Source organism: Piliocolobus tephrosceles, chromosome 15, assembly GCF_002776525.5.
Source record: "Piliocolobus tephrosceles isolate RC106 chromosome 15, ASM277652v3, whole genome shotgun sequence".
NCBI classification, from domain to species: Eukaryota; Metazoa; Chordata; class Mammalia; order Primates; family Cercopithecidae; genus Piliocolobus; species Piliocolobus tephrosceles.
This window is the reverse complement of record NC_045448.1, coordinates 96,505,343-96,526,714: the sequence shown is the minus strand read 5'-3', so window position 1 is coordinate 96,526,714 and position 21,372 is coordinate 96,505,343. Positions and strand designations below refer to the sequence as shown.

Below are 21,372 nucleotides of genomic sequence, written 5' to 3'. Positions count from 1 at the left end.
GCTGTTTCCCATCCAAAGGCACCTGATATTGTTAAACATTAAAAAAGCCTCCATTAAAACAAAATCAGAAAGGTTTTTTTTGTTTTTTTTGAGATGGGGGTCTTGCCACATTGCCCAGGCTGGTCTTGAACTCCTGGGCTCAAGCAATCCACCTACCTCGGCCTCTCAAAGTGCTGGGATTACAGGCATGAGCCACTTTATCCAGCCCAGAAAGGTTTTTGATTGTCTTTCTCATCTCGTGGTCTGTGCCTCTTGCTCAGGTAGTTGGTCACTAAATGCAGCTGTCCCCAGGAAAAGATCATCTCCTCTTGATGTCCTGGGTAACAATCAGGATTAACAGTTTGGCAGTTTCTTAAAAAGTTAAACATAGCTGGGCACAGTGACTTATGCCTGTAATCCCAGCATTTTGGGAGGCCGAGATAGGAGGATCACTTGAGGCCAGAAGTTCAAATCAGCCTGAGCAACAGAGTGAGACTTCATGTCTACAAAAAAAAAAAAAAAAACTAAAAATTAGCCAGGCATGGTGGCATGTGCCTGTAGTCACAGCTACTTAGGAGGTTGAGGTGGGAGGATCTCTTGAGCCTAGGAGTTCAAGGCTGCAGTGAGCCATGATCACACCACTGCACTCCCGCCTGGGTGAAAGAGTGAGGCCTTGTCTCAAAAAAACAACAAAAAAATGGCCGGGCACGGTGGCTCACACCTGTAATCTCAGCACTTTTGGAGGCCAAGGTGAGTGGATCACGAGGTCAGGAGATTAAGACCATCCTGGCTAATACAGTGAAACCCCGTCTCTACTAAAAATACAAAAAAAATAGCTGGGCGTGGTGGCAGGTGCCTATAGTCCCACATACATACTTGGGAGGCTGAGGCAGGACAATGGTGTGAACCCAGGAGGCACGGCTTGCAGTGAGCCGAGATCTTGCCACTGCACTCCAGCCTGGGCAACAGAGTGAGATTCTGTCTCAAAAACAAACAAAAAAAAAAGGGGGGGAAAAAAGTTAAACATATACTTACTGTGTTTACTTTTACTAGGATTAATAACCTAATAAGCAAATTGTCATGCATCCATACCATGAATATTACTTAGCAATAAAAAGAAACAAACTATCAGTAAATGCAACAATGTGGATGAATCTCAAAGGCATTATGCTGACTGGAAGAAGCCAGTCTCAAAAGGTTCATACTGTCTATTTCCATTTATGTTATATTCATGAAAGGACAAAAGTATAGTGATGAAAAACAGATCATGGTGTTGCCAGGAATTAGGGATGGAAGGAGAGTGTGCCTAAAACAGACAAATGAGGGAGTTTGGGAGATAATAGTGCTTTTCTGTAACTTGATTGTGCTGATGGTTACATATCCATATGCGTATTAAAATTCAAAGAACTGCATGCCAAAAGGAAAATCCATTCTATTATATGTTAACTGAAAAAAAAAAAAAAAAAAGATGGGGAGAATTACAGTCTTGAAAATGTTAATTTTATAAAACCCCAAGAAAAACTGTGTAAGTGCTCCAGATTAAAGGAGTCTGAAGAGACATGACAAACGTAATACCTGATCCCAGACTGGATTCCATACCGGAAAGGAAAAAAAAAATGCTATAACATCATTTGTATCAACAGATAGAGCAAATAACTCCAAGTTTTAGTTTCAAGCTTATTCAAAACCTGGGGAGAAACTGACTAGTGATCCTATGTTCTGTTTCTTGATCCTTTAATACATTAATTGATTCAATTAAGCATTCATGGGATGCCTGCTATATAAAGGGCAATGTATTATACTTGATGTAGGAATTCCTCTTTTCTCAAATGCTGCTCAAAGTCTTCCAGTTTTAACAATACTGTCTGTGAAATCATTTATCCACTTTTTTTTTAACTTTTAATTTCAGGGGTACATGTGCATGACATGCAGGTTACATAGGTAAGCATGTGTCATGGTGGTTGTACCAATTACTTCATCACCCAGGTATTAAGTCTAGTATCTACTAGTTATTTTTCCCGATCCTCTCTCTTCTCCCACCCTCCAACCCCTCCATTAGGCCCCACTGTGTGTTGTTCCCCACTATGTGTCAATTTGTTCCCATCATTTAGCTCCCACTTATAAGTGAGAACATGTGGTACTGGTTTTCTGTTCCTGCATTAGTTTTCTGAGGATAATGGCCTCCAGCCTCATTCATGTTCCTGCAAAGGACATGATCTTGTTTCTTTTAATAGCTGCATAGTATTCCATGGTGTATATGTACTACATTTTCTTTATCCAGTCTATCATTGATGGGCAGTTAGGTTGATTCTATGTCTTTGATATTTTAAATAGTGCTGCAGTGAACATATATGTGTATGTGTCTTTATAAGAGAATGATTTATACTGCTTTGGGTATATACCCAATAAGGGGATTGCTGGTCAAATGGTATTTCTGTTTTTAGATCTTTGAGGAATCACCATACTGCCACACTGTCTTCCATAATGGCTGAACTAATTTACACTCCCACCAACAGTGTATAAGCGTTCCTTTTTCTCCACAACCTTGCCAGCATCTGTTATTTTTTTTTTACTTTTTAATAATGGTCATTCTGACTGGCATAAGATGGTATCTCATTGTGATTTTGATTTGCATTTCTCTAATGATCAGTGATGTTGAGCTTTTTTTCATGTTTGTTGGCCACATGTATGTCTTCTTTGGAGAAGTGTCTGTTCACGTCTTTTGCCAACTTTTCAATAGATTTTTTTCTTGTAAATTTAAGTTTCTTAACAGTATCCCTCCCTGCCCACCCCCCCACCATAGGACCCGGTGTGTGATGACCCTCTTCCTGTGTCCAAGTGATCTCATTGTTCAATTCCCACCTATGAGTGAGAACGTGCGGTATTTAGATATACCTAATGTAAATGACGAGTTAATGGGTGCAGCACACCAACATGGCACATGTATACATATGTAACAAACCTGCATGTTGTGCACATGTACCCTAGAACTTAAAAGTATAATTAAAAAAATAAATAAATTTAAGTTTCTTATAGGTGTTGGCTATTAGACCTTTGTCAGATCATAGTTTGCAAAAATTTTCTCCCATTCTGTAGGTTGTTTACTCTGATAGTTTATTTTGCTGTGAGAAGCTCTTTAGTTTAATTAGATCCCACTTGTCAATTTTTGCTTTTGTTGCAATTGCTTTGTCATCATATCTTTGCCCATGCCTATATCCTGAACGGTATTGCCTAGATTGTCTTCCAGAATTTCTATAGTTTTGGGTTTTACATTTAAGTCTTTAATCCATCTTGAGGTAGTTTTTCTATATAGTGTAAGAAAGGGGTCCAGTTTCAATTTTCTGCATATGGCTAGCCAGTTATCCCAGCACCATTTACTGAATAGGGAATCCTTTCCCCATTGCTTGTTTCCATCAGGTTTGTTGAAGATCAGATGGTTGTAGGTATACAGCCTTATTTCTAGGTTGTCTATTCTGTTCCATTGGTCAATATGTATGCTCTTGTACCAGTGCCATGCTGTTTTGGTTACTGTAGCCTTGCAATATAGTTTGAAGTCAGGTACTATGATGCCTCCAGCTTTGTTCTTTTTGCTTAGGACTGCCTTGGCTATTTGGGCTCTTTTGTAGTTCTACATGAATTTTATTTTTATTTATTTATGTTTTTGAGACAGAGTCTTGCTCTGTCACCCAGGCTGGAGTGCAGTGGCGCGATCTCAACTCACTACAACCTCCACAAAACCTCCGCCTCCCAGGTTCAAGAGATCCTCCTGCCTCAGCCTCCTAAGTAGCTAGGACTACAGGCACGCACCACCACGACCAGCTAATTTTTGTATTTTTAGTAGAGACGGGGTTTCACCATGTTGGCCAGGATGGTCTCAAACTCCTGATCTCAAGTGATCTGCCTGCCTTGGCCTCCCAAAGTGCTGGGATTACAGGTGTGAGCCACCGCACTCAACCTTGTGCCGGTTTTCAAGGAGAATGCTTCTTTAATAGCATGTGCTGCCATAAAATGTTGGTGGCTCTTAGATCTTTTCAGTAGGAAAGTTGCCCATTTTATACCACTGCACAATGTCCAGATTTATGGACATTTTCTCTAGTCATCTCATTAAGAGAGATTTTTTCTTTAAGTTGGAAAACTCTTCCTCCCAATAGATGTGTACATTGTTACAAGGAACAGCAAACCCCAGTGTTAACTGGATCACTTAAAGGGAATTTACCGACTCACTGATAACTTATCAAAGCTCCAGTTTCATTCCTCCGGAGCTGCCTCAGCTCTGCTTTTTCCCTCTTAACAATTTTGTCCTTAGGCTGCTTTTTCCTCTTAACAATTTTGTCCTCAGGCTGCTTTCTACCATAGGGGCAGATGTCTGCCAACAGCAATCAGGGCTGTATGTTTCTTCAATCTCATCCAAAGAAAGAGAAAATATTATCACTAAACCAAAATACTAAATAGAAGTCTCAAAACTTCTGACTGTACATCTTAGGTCACACACCACCCCGAACCAATCCTAGTCAAACACTATGGGTGATACACACTGTCAAAGACAAAGAGTAGATGTCCACAATAACACTTCTTTTACCTAGTAATAAGCAGCTACCATTTACTAGTTACATACTGTATGCTGCCTCTTCATCCTTTTGGCCATTTAAACTACAGGAAACTGGGTTATCTTCAGGTTACCTTAGTTATGGGAGTGTATGGAAAACATTAATGGAAAGGTAAAAGTGCAGCAAACCACTTCAGCAGTTAACAGAAAGGCTCTCAGAGCACTGGACCGTCAATCAGGACACTGCAGCAGCTCTGGGATTCGACCACAGATTCTTCGGCGTGCCCTCGGAGAAAGGGTGGCCTCGTGCCCCCTATTCTACAGAGTCTCCTCCCACGGCTGCCCAGCTCCCTGGCAGACTATCTTGCATCCACCACATCATCATCAGTACCGGGCGGCTGCAGGACAGAGCTGTCCCGGGACCTCCTCACAGACTCCAGAGTCAAGGAACGCCACCTCATCACTGACCTGTGAGTCACGGAGCTCCTGGGCACCATGCTGGCCACAAATGCCTAAGGAGCCACCCCCGGAAGCAACTGTGGGTCCCGCAGGCACTCGCAGGCTAGTAGACACCTTCCGGGGGCTGAGGGACCTGTACTCCAATCCAACGCTCTCCTCACTCTCACAAGATTTTACAGACGTGGAAACCGAGGCCCCAAGGGGTAATTGGCCCACGTTCCCATACCAATAACCGGCGGTGGCGGGACCCACACCTACTCTGTGACCCGCAGGCCCAGGGGTCGAGCCCCAGGTAGACCGTCTACACCGACTCCGCCCTCGGCGCCGCCCGGGGAACCTTAACCCGGACACAGAGGCGTAAGCGGAAGTGCTGGGGAGCCGTAGCTATGGAGACGCGGGGGGCGGGCCGCCCGGAGAGAGCGACCTTTGACCTGCAGTCGAGCCTACGTCAGAGGCTGGCGCAAACAGAAGTGCAGCGGTGGCGGCGGCTGGTTGCGGGCCAGCGGCAGGCAGGCGGCGATGGAGGTAACTGAGGTCGGGCCCACTGCCTCCCATCAAGCCTTCCGCGCAGGGACTTGGGATGTGGGGGTGGGCCCGGTGGGAGGGCGCGGAGGGTGCTCCGGAGCCCGTCGCCTGCCTCATCTTCCCTAAACTCCATCCCTGGCGGTTACCTGTCCCCATAGAGCCCGTTTGTATACGATTTGCCACAGCGACCGCCTCCGTCCGCCCTCATTCTCTGTCTCTCAAGGCTTTCCACCACTTGATTCCATAGAAGGTTTTATCCCTGTAAGGGTTCCACGCGTTCTGTGTGGGATTAGGAAAAGAGTTCTTCTGACACCTGGGTTTATTTTGTTTTGCAGGATCCTGTTCAAGATGGGGTGGCTTCACCAGCTACCCCTGGGACTGGGAAATCTAAGGTGAAGAGGATACTTGAATAGCGGGCTCCCTGAAGAATGGAAGGGTGATGAATTGGAAAACTTTGGCATGGGGAAGGGGGGCGCTATATATATGTATAATTTTTTTTTAAATATCCTTGCTCCAAGGGATCTCAATTTTAGTTTACGCAGTCACCCATCCATTTCCTGTTTCTTTCTCCCCCGCCCATCCCGATATAAAAAGACTTTTTGTTTACTTCCTGCTCCTGATTAACACTGCTGGGAGATCCTGCGATTTTTCGAACATGAAACAAAGCAGTCTAAGAAGGTTTATATACTGATGTAGTGGAAGGAGCAGTGACATAGGGTAGGGATCAAGGGATTCTGATCTGTGGGCTCCAGTTTTTACATTGTCAAAGAGTTGAATTAGTCCAGTTTTATGGCCTTGTACAGTGTTTAACATTTAATCATTCTAAACGATAGTGGTTTATTGCTAAGGTTTATTGCTTGCATGCTAAATTTCAGGCACTTGCCTAACCACTCAGTTACTTCATTTAAGCTTCATGATAACCATGAGATAGGTACTGTTGTTGAGAAACCTGAGACCACAGGCTTAAGTAATTTTCTCAAGTGGTAAAGCTTAAACCTGAGACCACAGGCTTAAGTAATTTTTTCAAGTGGTAAAGCTTAATTTTTTAATTAAAGCCTGAATGTTACCTGGTTCATCTTGCTGCTGTCATTATGCTTACAGTTTCTTGTGACCACTTTCAGCCTTAAATAGAATGAAATACTTTTACAGCTCCAAGGAATTTTAAGTAGCGTTAGCTCCAACCCACTAATTTTACAATTAAATCAAAAGCTAGCAATGTCAACCTGTAACATTAACTATAAGAGGATATGTCCTGGTATTTGTGTTTCATAGTAGTTGCATAACTAATTTTTAGTACTTGCGTAGCAATTACAGAGTTGACTTTGCATTTGCTTATTTTAAAAGATGTGGCCGGGCGCGGTGGCTCACGCCTGTAATCCCAACACTTTGGGAGGCCAAGGCGGGTGTATCACCTGAGGTCAGGAGTTTTGAGACCAGCCTGGCCAACACGGTGAAACCCGGTTTCTACTCAGAATACAAAAATTAGCCGGGCGTGGTAGCGGGCGCCTGTGATCCCAGCTATTTGGGAGGCTGAGGCAGGAGAATTGCTTAAACCTGGGAGGCAGAGGTTGCAGTGAGCCAAAATCGTGTCATTGCACTCCGGCCTGGGCAATAGAGCGAGACTCTGTCTCAAAAAAAGAAAAAAAAATGTGGAACAAAGTATGCTGTTGGCATAAAGATTTATTCTGTAGAATGTTTTTGTTTTCTGGCAGACATTGTTTCTTTTTTGTGGTATACTAGAAACATGAGTTACAACAAGTTGGTAACATGACCACATCTTTCAGCTGGAAACATTGCCCAAAGAAGACCTCATCAAGTTTGCCAAGAAACAGATGATGCTAATACAGAAAGCTAAATCAAGGTGTACAGGTATTGGGTTGAAAATATTCATCTTGATCACAGTCTCTTTAATCGTGGTTTAAAATGGTAGTTTTTAAAATAATGCATTGGCTTGTTTTTGTTTTCCAGTGATTCCAAGTGCACCTTAGTGTAGTAGAATCTGTTATTTTACATTCTAAAAATTTACCTCTGATTTCTAAATTATTCCCACGTCTCTAAACCACAGTGACTTTTGAGTTGTTAAAATCAGGGAGGAGGATTTTTAAAGTTTGTGCAAGTTAAGTGTGTTTTTTCTTCATGTAGACTTTAGATTCTTCTGAGTAAAGCATTTTTTCAAGAGAAATCAGTTGAAATGTTAGAGACAGAAGATAAGCCCAAAGAGACGGAACGCTTCCTCAGTTAAAATAATAACAGATTTCCATTTATAGACATTAAAGTATATTTTTCTGCTGAAGTTGATTGATTCCCTATTCAGTTTTCTTTTTATTCCAGAAGGAAAAAGATCTTAGATCTTTTTTTTAGTATATGCACATGAGCTCTTGAATTTCCAGTGACTTACAAATATTAACTGCTTAGCTTAAAAGCCAAGACTTATTTTCTATTAGAAAAGATAAAATTATGTCTTGGGAGTTTGGATCACTTTGCAATAAAGAGAATAATTTATTTGGAAAGAAGTTCTAGGCCTGAGATCTAGGCATTTGCTAGTGAAACACTTCGATTAACATTTCTTCTTCTTTTTTTTTTTGAGACAGTGTTGCTCTCGTTGGCTAGGCTGGAGTGCAGTGGCACAATCTCGGCTCACTGCAAACCTCCCCTTCCCGGGTTCAAGCGATTCTCCTGCCTCAGCCTGCCAAGTCCTCCCGAATAACTGGGACTGCAGGCGCCCACCACCATGCCTGGCTAATTTTTGTATTTTTAGTAAAGACAAGATTTCACCATGTTGGCCAGGCCATTCTCAATAACGTTTATTCTTAATATGCGATTGTTGCTTTTAAGGTTTTATGTACTTACAGGTGAAATAATATGATGTCTGGAGTATGCTTGAAAATTATCAGGTGGATAAGAGCAGTGAAGGAGGAAGTGAATACAAGTTGGGAGGAAACAAAATTGGCCATGTAATAATGCTGAAGCATAGTGATGAGTGCAGAGATTAATCATACTATTCTGCTTAAATATATTCTAATTTGCAGATTTTGGGGGGGGTTTGTAAGAATGTACTTAGCAGTTTCCCAGTAATTATGTTCTTTATTTCTGAACCGGAGTCCTTTATTTTTTAATTGTTTAGAATTGGAGAAAGAAATTGAAGAACTCAAATCAAAACCTGTTACTGAAGGAACTGATGATATTATTAAGGTAAGTTGGGAAATGTCTAAAGAGAAAATTTCCATGAGGATTGTCAGTCTGCTGGAGGCTATCTGGCTTTCTGTCCCTGTTCTTCTACTTCCTCTCTGCCATGGTTGTTTTTATCTATCTGATTCACTGTAAAAAGAGTGGGTTAATTACCTGTAGGTCTCTTTCTATTCTGAATTTATTCTACTCTTTCTTCCCACATATTTTCTTTTTTCTTTCTTTTTCTGAGATGGACTCTCGCTCTGTCGCCAGGCTGGAGTGCAGTGGTGTGATCTTGGCTCACTGTAACCTCTGCCTCCTGGGTTCAGGCGATTCTCCTGCCTCAGCCTTCCAAGGAGCTGAGACTACAGGTACACGCCACCATGCCCAGCTAATTTTTGTATTTTTAGTAGAGGCAGGATTTCACCCTGTTGGCCAGGATGGTCTTGCTTTCTTGACCTCATGATCCGCCCACTTCGGCCTCCCAAAGTGCTGGGATTACAGGCATGAGCCACCACGCCCAGCCCATATTTTCTAATTATGATTGTTACTTCATTCTCTGTCTGCTCTTCCCTAGCGTCCTGAGATAAACCTGGCCATGCTCAGGACTTCAGTGATTTTAGGTGTGCAGTATATAATCTATAGATAGATTCATATCCCTGGACATGACTACTGACCGAGATCGCACAGTTGTGTTTCCCTCTCACACATCTCACTTACCATCTCATCAAACTCAACATAACCAAATTGCTTCCCTTGGTTAGACCAGTGGCACCACAGTTTTTCATACCTTTTGACTTGAGAGACACTTTAACTTTTCTATTTCCTTTATTCTCTATATACGTCAGCCACCAGAGACCTATCATAGCTTTAAGATATTGTTCCAGTTTATCTCTTTTGTCTCCATTTCTATGGCTTTATGTTAAACACATCAAATACTTAACCTATTTCAATAAAAACCTAACTGGGTTCTCTTTCTCTTTTTAGTCTTATATAATCCTGCCGGATAACAAAATATTATTTTTATTCCCTGTTAAAAAACCTGAGTTGCAGGCCGGACGCAGTGGCTCACACCTGTAATCCCAGCACTTTGGGAGGCCAAGGTGGGAGGATCACTTGAGGTCAGGAGTTTGAGATCAGCCTGGCCAGCATGGTGAAACCCGGTCTCTACTAAAAGTACATTTAGCTGGGCGTGATTGCCCACACCTGCAATCCCAGCTACTCAGGAGGCTGAGGCACGAGGATTACTTGAACCCACGAGGCAGAGGTTGCGGTGTGTTGAGATTGAGCCACTGTACTCCAGCCTGGGCAACAGAGCAAGATTCCATCTCAAAAAAAAAAAAAAAAAAGACCTAAGTTGCTTATTATTTCCACTCCCTTAATGCTAACAAATGCTTTTTCATTCCCCACCTTAGGCCAAGCTTCTGTAAAGTTTCCTTTGCATGTCAGAGCTCTGCAATACTGTGTTCACTGCTTTTGCATAATATCCTTTGGTTATATATTTATTTATTTATTTATTTTTGAGACGGAATCTTGCCCTGTCGCCCAGGCTGGAGTGCAGTGGCACGATCTCAGCTCACTGTAAGCTCCGCCTCCTGGGTTCATGCCGTTCTCCTGCTTCAGCCTCCCAAGTAACTGGGACTACAGGTACCGACCACCAAGCCCGGCTAATTTTTTGTACTTTTAGTAGAGACAGGGTTTCACCGCATTAGCCAGGATGGTCTGAATCTCCTGACCTCGTGATCCACCCGCCTCATCCTCCCAAAGTGCTGGAATTACAGGCGTGAGCCACTGCGCCCAGCCTGGTTATTTATTATCTTATTTTCTCATCAGTGGCTCCCTACTTGTGAGCTGTGGACTACTGAGGGACTCCCAGAGAGTTATTACAAGGGGTCTTTAAATTCATATGCATGTCATGCCGTATCATTTTGTTCTTTAGTTACAATGTATGAAGCTAGAATGATGTACACAAATGCCATTTCATTTTATAATGTACTGTTTCATTTAAGTATTATTGAGTTCACAGTAGTCTTCTTTGTATATTTGATCATTATGTGTTTTCTTAATCCGTGATAGCCACAATACAACTATATGGTAATTAAGGAAGAAGGTCAGTTATACCCAGACTGCCTGAGTTAGGCTTTCAAATCCTTGTTCCTCCACTGACCAGCTATGTGACCTTGACTAAGTTTCTTATATTCTTTCTCTATGATTCAGTTTTGTCATCTGTAGAACAGCAATAATAATACTTTCTGTTTGTAAGATTGAGGTACAAATAGGATTGATGTAGAAATGTAGGATTGATAAGGTAATACATCTGCTGCACATAGAACTGGGTTGGCCACATAAGTACCCAATAATTGTCAGTTATCGTTGTTATTACCATGTATTATTTCTGGGGGATTTGTTGTTGTTGTTGTTGAGATAGGGTTTCTCCCTATCGCCCAGGCTGGAGTGCAGTGGCGTGATCTCCACCCACTGCAACCTCTAAAGTGTTTTCTAGTTTTTTATCCATTAACTCTTAAAATACTTGTTACAGAATTGCATTTCAAAATAAGAACATTTAAATACCTACCTGCTGTTTCCTCCTTATCACTCATCAATGTATTCTCCCGCTGTCAAAACTGCTCCTAAAGACAAGATTAGAAAATTTCGGCTGAGCTCTGTGGCTCACACCTGTAATCCCAGCATTTTGGGAGGCTGAGGCAGACGGATCACCTGAGGTCAGGGGTTGGAGACCAGCCTGGCCAACTTGGTAAAACCCCATCTCTACTCAAAATACAAAAATTAACTGGGCGTGGTAGCCCGCACCTGTAGCTCAAGCTACTCTGGAGGCTGAGGCAGAAGAATCACTTAAACCCAGGAGGCAGAAGTTGAGTGAGCCTAGATAGTGCCACTGTACTACAGCCTGGGCAACAGAGTGAGATTCCGTCTCAAGAAAAAAAAAATTATCCAAGTTACCCAACTTTACCTTTAAGGTTTTTTTTCTTAATCCATTATATTTATACGTATTTATGGGGTACATGTGAAATTTTGTTAAATGCATAGAATATATAATCATCAAATCAGAGTAGTATCCACACCCAGGTATTTATCATATATATGTGTTGGGTACATTTCAGGTCTTCTGGCTATTTTGAAAAATACTTACCTTTCTCTGCCTGACTTAGATTTACTTAACATAATGACCTCAGCTCCATCCATATTGCTGGAAATGATGTGATCTCATTCTTTTTTATGGCCATATAGTATTCCATTGTGTATATATAGCATTCATCCTTTGATGGGCACTTAGGTTGATTTCATATGTTTGCTATTGTGAATAGTGCTGCAGTAAACACGGGAGTGCATGTATCCCTTTGTTATATTGATTTCTTTTCAATAACTACCAATAGTGGGGTTTTTGGATTGTATGGTAGCTCTATTTTCAGTTTTTTGAGAAATCCCCAACTGTTTTGTTTTTTTGAGATGGAGTCTTGCTCTGTCACCTGGGCTGTAGAGCAGTGACGCGATCTCAAGAGCTCACTGCAAGCTCCACCTTCCAGGTTCACACCATTCTCCTGCCTCAGCATCCCGAGTAGCTGCGGCTACAGGCGCTGCCACCGTGCCGGGCTAATTTTTTGTATTTTTTAGTAGAGACAGAGTTCCACCGTATTAGCCAGGATGGTCTCGATCCCCTGACCTCATGATCTGCCTGCCTCGGCCTCCCAAAGTGCTGGAATTACAGGCGAGAGCCACGGCTCCCGGCCTGAGAAATCCCCAACTGTTTTCTGTAGTGGCTATACTTACCTACACTTCCACCAACAATGTGGAAGAGTTCTCCTTTCTCCACATTGTCACCAATATCTGTTACATTTTTCTTAATAGCCATTCCTCATTGTGGTTTTGATTTGCATATCCCTGATGATTAGTAATATTGAGTATCATATACTTCTTGGCCATTTCTTTGTCTTTTGAGAAATGTCTATTCATGTCCCTTGCCTATCTTTTAATGGGGTTATTTTTTAATGTTGTGTTGAGTTCTTTGTATACTCTGGATATCAGTCCCATATTGGATGAGTAGATTGCAAGTATTTTGTCCCATTTAAGAGGTTGTCTTCTTCACACTGTTGATTGTTTTGCTATGCAGAAGCTTTTTAGCCTATAATTTCAGCATTAAGGGAAGCCATGGCAGGAGGATCACTTGAGCCCAGCAGTTTCAGACCAGCGTGAGAAACATAGCAAGATCCATTTCCACAAAAAAATATAAAAATTAGCCAGACATGATGGAGAGTGCATGTAGTCCCATCTTCTTGGGACACTAAGATAGGAAGATCACTTGATCCCAGGAGGTTGAAGCTGCTGTGAGCCATAATCACACTACTGCACTCCAGCCTGGGTGACAGAGGGAGCCCTTATCTTAAAAAAAAAAAAAAAAAAAAATTTTAAAGAAGCCTTCAGTTTAATGTCTTGCCTGGGCTTTTGAGATCTTAATAAAATCTTTCTAGGCCAATGTCTTGATGCGTTTGCCCTGTGTTTTCTTCTGCTAGTTTTACACTTTTGGGTCTTATATCTAAGTTTTTAATCTATTTCAGTTGATACTTGTATCAACTAAATGATGAGAGATAGGGACTCACTTTCATTCTTCTGCGTATAGTTACCTGGTTTTCCTAGCACCATTTGTTGAAGAGGGTGTCCTTTGCCCAGTGTGTGTTCTTAGTGGCATTGTCGAAGATCAGTTGTCTATAAATATGAGGATTTATTTTTGGGTTCTCTATTTTGTTCTATTGGTCTGTATGCTTGTTTATATACCAATACTTTGTTTCTTTGGTTACTAGCCTTGTAATATGTTTTGAAGTCAAGTAGTATGATGCCTCCACTTTGTTTATTTTTTAACTCAGAATTTCTTTGGCTCTCCTAACTTTTTTTTTTTTTGGTTTCATAAAAATACTAGGATTCTTTTTTCTGTTTCTGCGAAAAATGGTGTTGGTATTTTAATAGGGATTTCATTGAACTGTACATTAGTTTGGGTAGTATGGTCATTTTAACAATATTCTGTGAGCATGAAATGTCTTCCCACGTATTTGTGTCCTCTTCAGTTTCTTTCATCTGTGTTTTTGTAGTTTTCATTATAGAGATCTTTCACTTCTTTGGCTTTTGTTTTTTACTTTTTGTGTGTTTTGGATTTTTGTTGTTTTTTTGTTTTTTGAGCTACTGTAAAAGGTGTTGCCTTCTTGATTTCCTTTTTTAGCTATTTTATTGTTGGGATATAGAAATGTTACTGGTTTTTGTATATTGTTTGTATCCAGCAACTTTACTGAATTTATTTATCAGCTCTAAGAGTTTTTTGATAGTCTTTTGTCATCTTTAGAGAGGGACAATTTAACTTTCATGTTTCCAATTTGGATGCCTTTTGTTTCTTTCTCTTGCCTGATTGTTCTGGCTAGGACTGTAAGTCCCATGTTGAATAGTAGTGGTGAAAGTGGACATCTTTGTCTTGTTTCAGTTCTTAGAGGAAAGATTTTCAACTTTTCCCCATTTTTTTTGTGTGTTGTTAATGTGAGTTTGTCATATGTGGCCTTTATTATTTTGAGGTTTAATACTTCTGTGCCTAGTTTGCTAAGAGTTTTTATCCTGAAGGGATGTTGAAGTTTATGAATTCCTTTTTCTGCATCTGTTGGGATGACGTATGACTTTTGTCCTTTATTCTGTTGATGTGATATGTCACATTGATTTCCATATATTGAACCATTCTTGCTTCCCTGGAATAAATTCACTTGATCATGCTGTATTATCTTTTCAGTGTGCTGTTAGATTTGGTTTGCTAGTATTTTATTGAGGATTTTTGCATTGGTGTTCATCAAGGATATTGGTTGTTGTTGGGGTTTTTTTTTTTTTTTTTTTTTTTTGCTGTGTCCTTGTCTGGTTTTGGTATCAGGGTAGTGCCAGCTTACTAGAATGAGTGAGGGGAAATTGCCATCTCTTCAGTTTTTTGGAGTAGTTTCAGTTTTTTGGATTTGGTATTAGGTCTTTATACATTTGGTAGAATTCAGTGTGCATCCATCTGGTTCTGGGCTTTTCTTTGTGGGGAGACTTTTTATTATTGATTCATTCTTGCTACTCGTTATTAATTTGTTCAGGTTTCCTATTTTTTCCTGGATTTTTTTTGATAGGTTGTATGTTTCCAGAAATTTATCCATTTCCTCTAGGTTTCCCAGTTTGTGAGTGCATAGCTATTCATAATATTCTCTGATGGTCTATTTATTTCCATGATAACGGTTGTAATTGTCTCCTTTTTCATTTCTGATTTTATTGAGGTCTTCTTTTTTGTTGTTGTTAGCCTAACTAGTAGTTTATCCGTTTTGTTTATCTTTTTGAAGAACCAGCTTTTCATTTTGTTGATCCTCTACCTTTTTTAAAAGTCTGTATTTTATTTAGTTCTGCTTTGATTTATATTTGTCCTTTCCTTCTGCTAACTTTGGGTTTGGCTTGTTCTTTCTGGTTCATTGAGGTACCTCATTAGATTGTTTGAAGTCTTTTTACTTTTTGGATGTAGGTGTTTATGGCCATGAACTTACCTCTTAGCACTGCTTCTGTTGTATCACATAGGTTTTGGTATGTTGTAGTTTCCATTTTCATTTGTTCCAAGAAATTTTTTGATTTTCGTTTTAATTTCCTTATTGACCCATGGTCATTTGGGACCATGTTATTTAATTTTCATGTAATTCTGTCACTTCCAAAGTTCCCCTTGGAACTTTCTAATATTTCATTGTGGTTTGAGAACATACTTGATATGATTTTTATTTTTAAAAATTTGTTGAGAACGATTTTGTGGCCTAACATATGGTCTTTTCTGGACAATGAATGTGTCATGTGCTGTTGAGAAAAATATGTATTCTGCAGCTTTTACATAAAATGTTCTGTAAACATCTGTTAGCTCCATTTGGTCTAAAGTCCAGTTTAAATGCAATATTTCTTTGTCAATTTTATGTCTAGATGATCTGTGTAATGCTGAGAGTGGGGTGAGGTTACCCAGTACTATTGCGTTGGAGTCTCTCTCTCTCTAGATCTAGTAATGCTTTAGGAATCTGGGTGCTCCAATGTCAAATTCATATATGTTTAGAATTGTTATATCTTTTTGCTGGTTTTTTTTTTTTTTTTTTTTTTTTTTTACTATTTTTGACTTAAAGTCTGTTTTATCTAATATAAGTATAGCTACACAGGAGCCTGAGGCAGGAGACTCACTTGAACCCGGGATGCAGAGGTTGCAGTGAGCAGAGATCACGCCACTGCCAGGCTGGAGTGCAGTGGCGCAATCTCAGCTCACTGCAGTCTCCGCCTCCCGGGTTCAAGCAGTCCTGCCTCAGCCTCGCAAGTAGCTGGGATTCCAGCCGTCTACCATCATGCCCAGCTAATTTTTTGTATTTTTAGTAGAGACAGGGTTTCACCATGTTGGCAGGCTGGTCTCGAGCTCCAGACCTCAGGTGATCCACCCACCTCAGCCTCCCAAAGTGCTGGGATTACAAGCATGAGCCACTGTGCCTGGCCACTAAATAGGTTTTTGAATCCTTTTGTTCTCTCTGCTCATTTGGTTTTTATTTCCACGGAATATCTTTTTCCATGCTTTAACTTTCTTCTATATGTCTCTTTACAGGGAAAGTGCATTTTTTGTGGGTAGCACATAGTTGGATTATGTTTTTTATCCTTTTAGTCAGCCTGTATCTTTTTTTTTTTTTTTTGAGACGGAGTCTCACTCTGTCGCCCAGGCTGGAGTGCAGTGGCGAGATCTCCACTCCAAGCTCCACCTCCCGGGTTTATGCCATTCTCCTGCCTCGGCCTCCCAAGTAGCTGGGACCACAGGCGCCCGCCCCCTCGCCTGGCCAGTTTTTTGTATTTTTTAGTAGAGATGGGGTTTCACTGTGTTAGCCAGGATGGTCTTGATCTCCTGACCTCATGATTCGCCTGTCTCGGCCTCCCAAAGTGCTGGGATTACAGGCTTGAGCCACCGCGCCTGGCTGCCTGTGTCTTTTAAGAAGAGAACTTAACTCCATTTACGTGCAAAGTTATTAATGATGTGTGAGCCTTTTTTCTGTCATTAATGGTTTTCTCGTTGCTTTATGTATTCTTCGTTCCTTTCTCTTTCTCTTATTGTTCGTTATAGTGGTTTGCTGGCTTTTTATAGTGGTACCATTTGAGTCCTTTCTCTTATTTGTGTGTTGCTTTACCAGTGAGTTTTCTGTTTGTGTGTGTTTTTATGATTGTAAATGTCATCCTTTCACTTTCAGGTTTAGAACTTCCTTGAACATTTCTTATAGGTCTGGTCTAGTGGTAATGAATTCCCTCAGCTTTTGCTTGTCTGGAGAAGACTTTATTTCTCCATTTATGAATGATAATTTTGCTGATTATAGTATCTTTGTGATATGGTTTGGATGTGTCCCTGCCCAAATTTCACATCAAATTGTAATCTTCAGTGTTGGAGGCGAGGCCTCGTGGGAAATGACTGGATCATGGGGATGAACTTCCCCCTTGCTGTTCTCATGATAATGAGTGACTTCTCACAAGATCTGGTTGTTTAAAAGTGTGTAGCATTTTCCCCTTTGCTCTCTTCCTCCTGCTCCGACCATGTAACACGTGCCTCGTCCTTCTTTGCCTTCTGCCATGATTATGAGTTTCCTGAGGCCTTCCCAGCCATGCTTCCTATACAGCTTGAAGAACCATAAGCCAATTTAATCTCTTTTCTTTATAAATTACCCAATCTCGGTTCTTTATAGAAGTGCAAGATCAAACTAATATACTTTTGCTGAGAGTTCTTCCTTCAGCATTTTGAATATATCATTCTCTTATCTCCAATGAATATATTATTCTCTTTTCTCCGGGTCTGTAAGCTTCCTGCTGAGAAACCTGCTATTAGTCTGGTGGAGTCTCCTTTATAGGTGACCAGATGCTTTTCTCTTTGCTGGATTTTTTTTTTTTTCTCTTTGCTGTTTTTAGAATTCTCTTTGTCTTTGACTTAATAGCAGTTGACTATAAATATGCCATGGAGAATACCTTTTTGCATTGTATTTGTTTGGTGATACCTGGGCCTCCTGTATCTGGATGTCTACCTCTCTTGCTAGAGTTGGTGAGCTTTCATGTATTATTTCACTAAACAGGTTTTCTGGTATTTTTTGGTTTTGTTTTGTTTTGTTTTTGAGGCATAGTTTCACTCTTGCTGCCCAGGCTGGAGTGCAGTGGCACGATTTCGGCTCACTGCAACCTCCGCCTCCCGGGTTCAAGTGATCCTCTCTCAGGCTCCCAAGTAGCTGGGATTACAGCTGTCTGCCATCATGCCTAGCTAATTTTTTGTATTTTTAGTAGAGACAGGATTTCACCATGTTGGCCAGGCTGGTATCAAACTCCTGACCTCAGGTGATCCACCCGCCTCAGCCTCCCAAAGTGCTGGGATTATAAGCATGAGCCACTGTACCTGGCCACTAAATAGGTTTTCTAGTCCTTTTGTTCCCTCTTTGCTTTCAGATACCCCAATAATTCAAATAAATATTTGGTCACTTTATGGAGCTGCATAGGTCACAAAGACTTTGCTGCCTTTTTGTTGTTGTTGAGACAAAATCTCACTCTGTCACCCAGGCTGGAGTGCAAAGATGTGATCTCTGCTCACTGCAACCTCTGCCTCCTGGGTTCAAGCAATTCTGCCTCAGGCTCCCGAATAGCTGGGATTACAGATGCCTATCACCACGCCCAACTACTAAAATTTTTGTAATTTTAGTAGAGATGAGGTTTCACCATGTTGGCCAGGCTGGTCTTGAACTCCTGACCTCAGATGATCCACCTGCCTTGGCCTCCCAAAGTGCTGAGATTACAGGCGTGAGCCACCATGCCCGGCCAACTTTGCTCATTTTTAAAAATTCTTTTTCCATTTTTTTTGTGTGTGTGTGACTACATCAGAAAAAAAAGACTTGTCTTTAAGTTCTGACATTCTTTCTTTTGCTTGATCTAGTCCATTGTTGAAGCTTTTGAATGTATTTTGTTTTTTATTCTATGAATTCTTCAGTTCTAGAATTTCTATGTGGTTCTTTTTTCTGATATCTCTCTCTGATAAATTTGTCATTCATATCCTGAATTTTTTTTCTGATTTCTTTGTATTGTTTTTTGGGAATTTTTGTATCTCACTGAGCTTCTTTAGTATCAAAATTTTGAATTCGTTTTCCAGGATTTTATGAAATTCTTTTTGATTGAGATCTGTTGCTAGAGAATTATTGTGTTCCTTTGGAGATGTCATATTGCCATGCTTTTTAATGTTTTCTGCGTCCTTTACCTTGATATCTGTGCATCTGGTGTAATAGTCACTTTTTCCAGTTTTTTTTTTTTTTATTTACTTTTTTAGAGAAGAACTTTTTCCTGAAGATGTATCTTTAGGATTGATTGGGTAGAGCACAGTGGCTTTGATTCTAGGTGGGTGCTGTAGCATAGGATCAGTATGACTGACTTGGCTGTAAACAGCATCAGTGGTGACTGTGATTTCGTCAGTGACTTAGGGTGCAGTTTTTATGGAGGCTATAGTCAAGTTTTGCCGGGGGCTGGAATGCCAAGTAGGCCAGTCTTCAGGTCGCAGTGGTGGCAGTTGTGGATTGAGCATGCCTGTCCCTGGGCCCCAAGGTGTGTCTGCTGGCACCAGTGTTAGCAGGCCAATTCTTGAGCCTCCAGGTAGCTTGATCAGGTGCTGGGAATGGCAGCAGTGGGCCAGGCTGTTGGGTGGGTTCTTGAGTCCCTGGGCAATGGATATAGCATGGGAATTAGCAACAGCAGTGGTGGAACAACCCTCTGGGGCCTCACTGATCAGCATGGGTTTTGGCGGTGACTGATTTGTTGATTGGGCCAGTCTCCATATCCACAGGTGAGTGCCAGCTGTGGTGGTAGCAGCAGGTTAAGTGGGCCCTATCTCAGGCCCCAGGAGGAGTGCTCAGGTACCACTGGTAATGGACTGGGCTGGACAATACCTAGTCCCCTGGATATTGCGCTGAGGTTCTGGTAGGGGCTGGAGCCAGGACAGGCTATGTGCCCTTAGGTTCCTCGGTGGTGCGTGAAGATTCCGACTGTGGTATATAAGGGTGGGTGAGCATCCCAGGCCACCAGCGGAATGTTCAGGTGGAGACAACAGCGTGTTGTGTCCCTGCTACTGAGGAGAGTGAAGTTGCTTCCCCTGGGAGCAGCCGTAGGTAGGCAGCATCACCTGTGCCTTGGCCCACAGCAGTCTTTAGCCACAGCAGCTGCAGGCAGTGGAATTTGTCCTCAGGGTTCATGACAATGCTCAGCCGCCCCCCTCTGCATGGTTAGAAGGGACAAGATTGCCACCCATGCTGATACCTCAGCCCAAGTTGCTGGGCAAGACATAATCCAGTGGAGTGGAGGCCATGGCACCGTGCTGCCACTATTCAAAACTCAGGGGCTTGTAGGGACAGCGTGAGCTCTCTGGAGCAGTGCCTTCATGCGGTTTCCAGGAAACTCACTATGTGAGTCTTGGGACCCACTGGGGTCAAGGGACCCTTCTGTGGCTAGGATTGTAGAAGTCTGCAACAGGAATGTGGACAGCTGAGAGTCTCTCACTTAGCCTTTCTGAGCATTGAGGAATTTCTCTCTTCTCCCAGCCAACTGTAGCTGAGCAGGCTGCCTTGCTTCCTTCTCTTTCCTTATGTTTTAGGCCATTTTTGCATTGCTATAAAGAAATACCAGAGGTCTATGGGAAAAATGGAAGGATGGAAGGAAAGAGGGAAAAAGGGAGGGAGGGAGGGAGACCTGAGACTGGGTAATTAAAAAGAAAAGAGGTTTAATTGGCTTATCGTTCTGCAGCCTGTTCAGGAAGCATAGTTTTGGCATCTGCTTGGCTTCTAGGGAGGCCTCTGGGAGCTTTTATTTATGGCAGAAGGCAAAGGGGAAGCAAGGCACGTCACATGGCAAAAGCAGGAGCATGTGAGAGTGCACTGTGGGAAGAAGTGCCACACAATTTTAAACACTTGTGAACGCGGAATGAGAGCTCACTTTTCACCAAGGGGATGGCCCAAGCCATTCATGAGGGATCCACCCACATGATCCAAACACCTCCCACCAGACCCCACCACCAACATTGGGGATTACATTTCAACATGAGATTTGGGTGGGGACAGATTTCCAAACTGTCACCTTAAGGTGTTTTCTGTCACTTCTCTGTTGAATTTGTGTTCTCTCTTGGATGATCTATATGCATATAATTACTCACTATTTTGGTTCATAGTGGAGGAGGTAAGAGATGCCTCTAATCAGCCACCTTTGAAGCCCTCTCCTAACCTTCATGTCAGATTATTAATTTTTTAAAAAGTTTTTACTTCAATAGCTTTTGGGGTACAAGAGGCTTTTTGTTACATGGATGAATTATATAGTGGTGAAGTCTGAGATTTTAGTGTACCCATCACCGGAGTGGTGAACATTATACCTACTGTGTAGTTTTTTATCCCTAGCTCCCCTTCCACCCTCCCTCTTTTGAGTCTCTGACGTCCATTATGTCACTCTGTATGGCTTTGCATACTCATAGCTTAGCTCCCACTTATAAGTGGGAATATATATGGTTTTTGGTTTTATTTCATTTGGAATAATGGCCTCTAGCTCCATCCAAGTTACCTAAAAAGACATTATTTCATTCCTTTTTATGACTGAGTAGTATTCCATGGTGTATATGTGCCACT

General features: G+C 41.6%; 1 protein-coding gene across 3 annotated transcripts in view; it reads left to right on the top strand.

Annotated features, from left to right (window-relative positions):
- The first annotated feature begins 5,349 nt into the window (after positions 1-5,349).
- GCC2 (GRIP and coiled-coil domain containing 2) overlaps positions 5,350-21,372 on the top strand; it is a 62,611-nt gene continuing 46,588 nt past the window's right edge. For all 3 annotated transcript variants that reach the window (XR_002725937.2, XM_023190381.3, XM_023190380.2), the window contains exons 1-4: positions 5,350-5,509; positions 5,845-5,901; positions 7,294-7,378; positions 8,634-8,701. Coding sequence is in view for 2 of the 3 variants with exons in the window: in XM_023190381.3 (XP_023046149.2) it covers positions 5,504-5,509; positions 5,845-5,901; positions 7,294-7,378; positions 8,634-8,701 (216 nt within the window). In the remaining variant the exon portion in view is untranslated. The remainder of the gene's footprint in view (positions 5,510-5,844; positions 5,902-7,293; positions 7,379-8,633; positions 8,702-21,372) is intronic.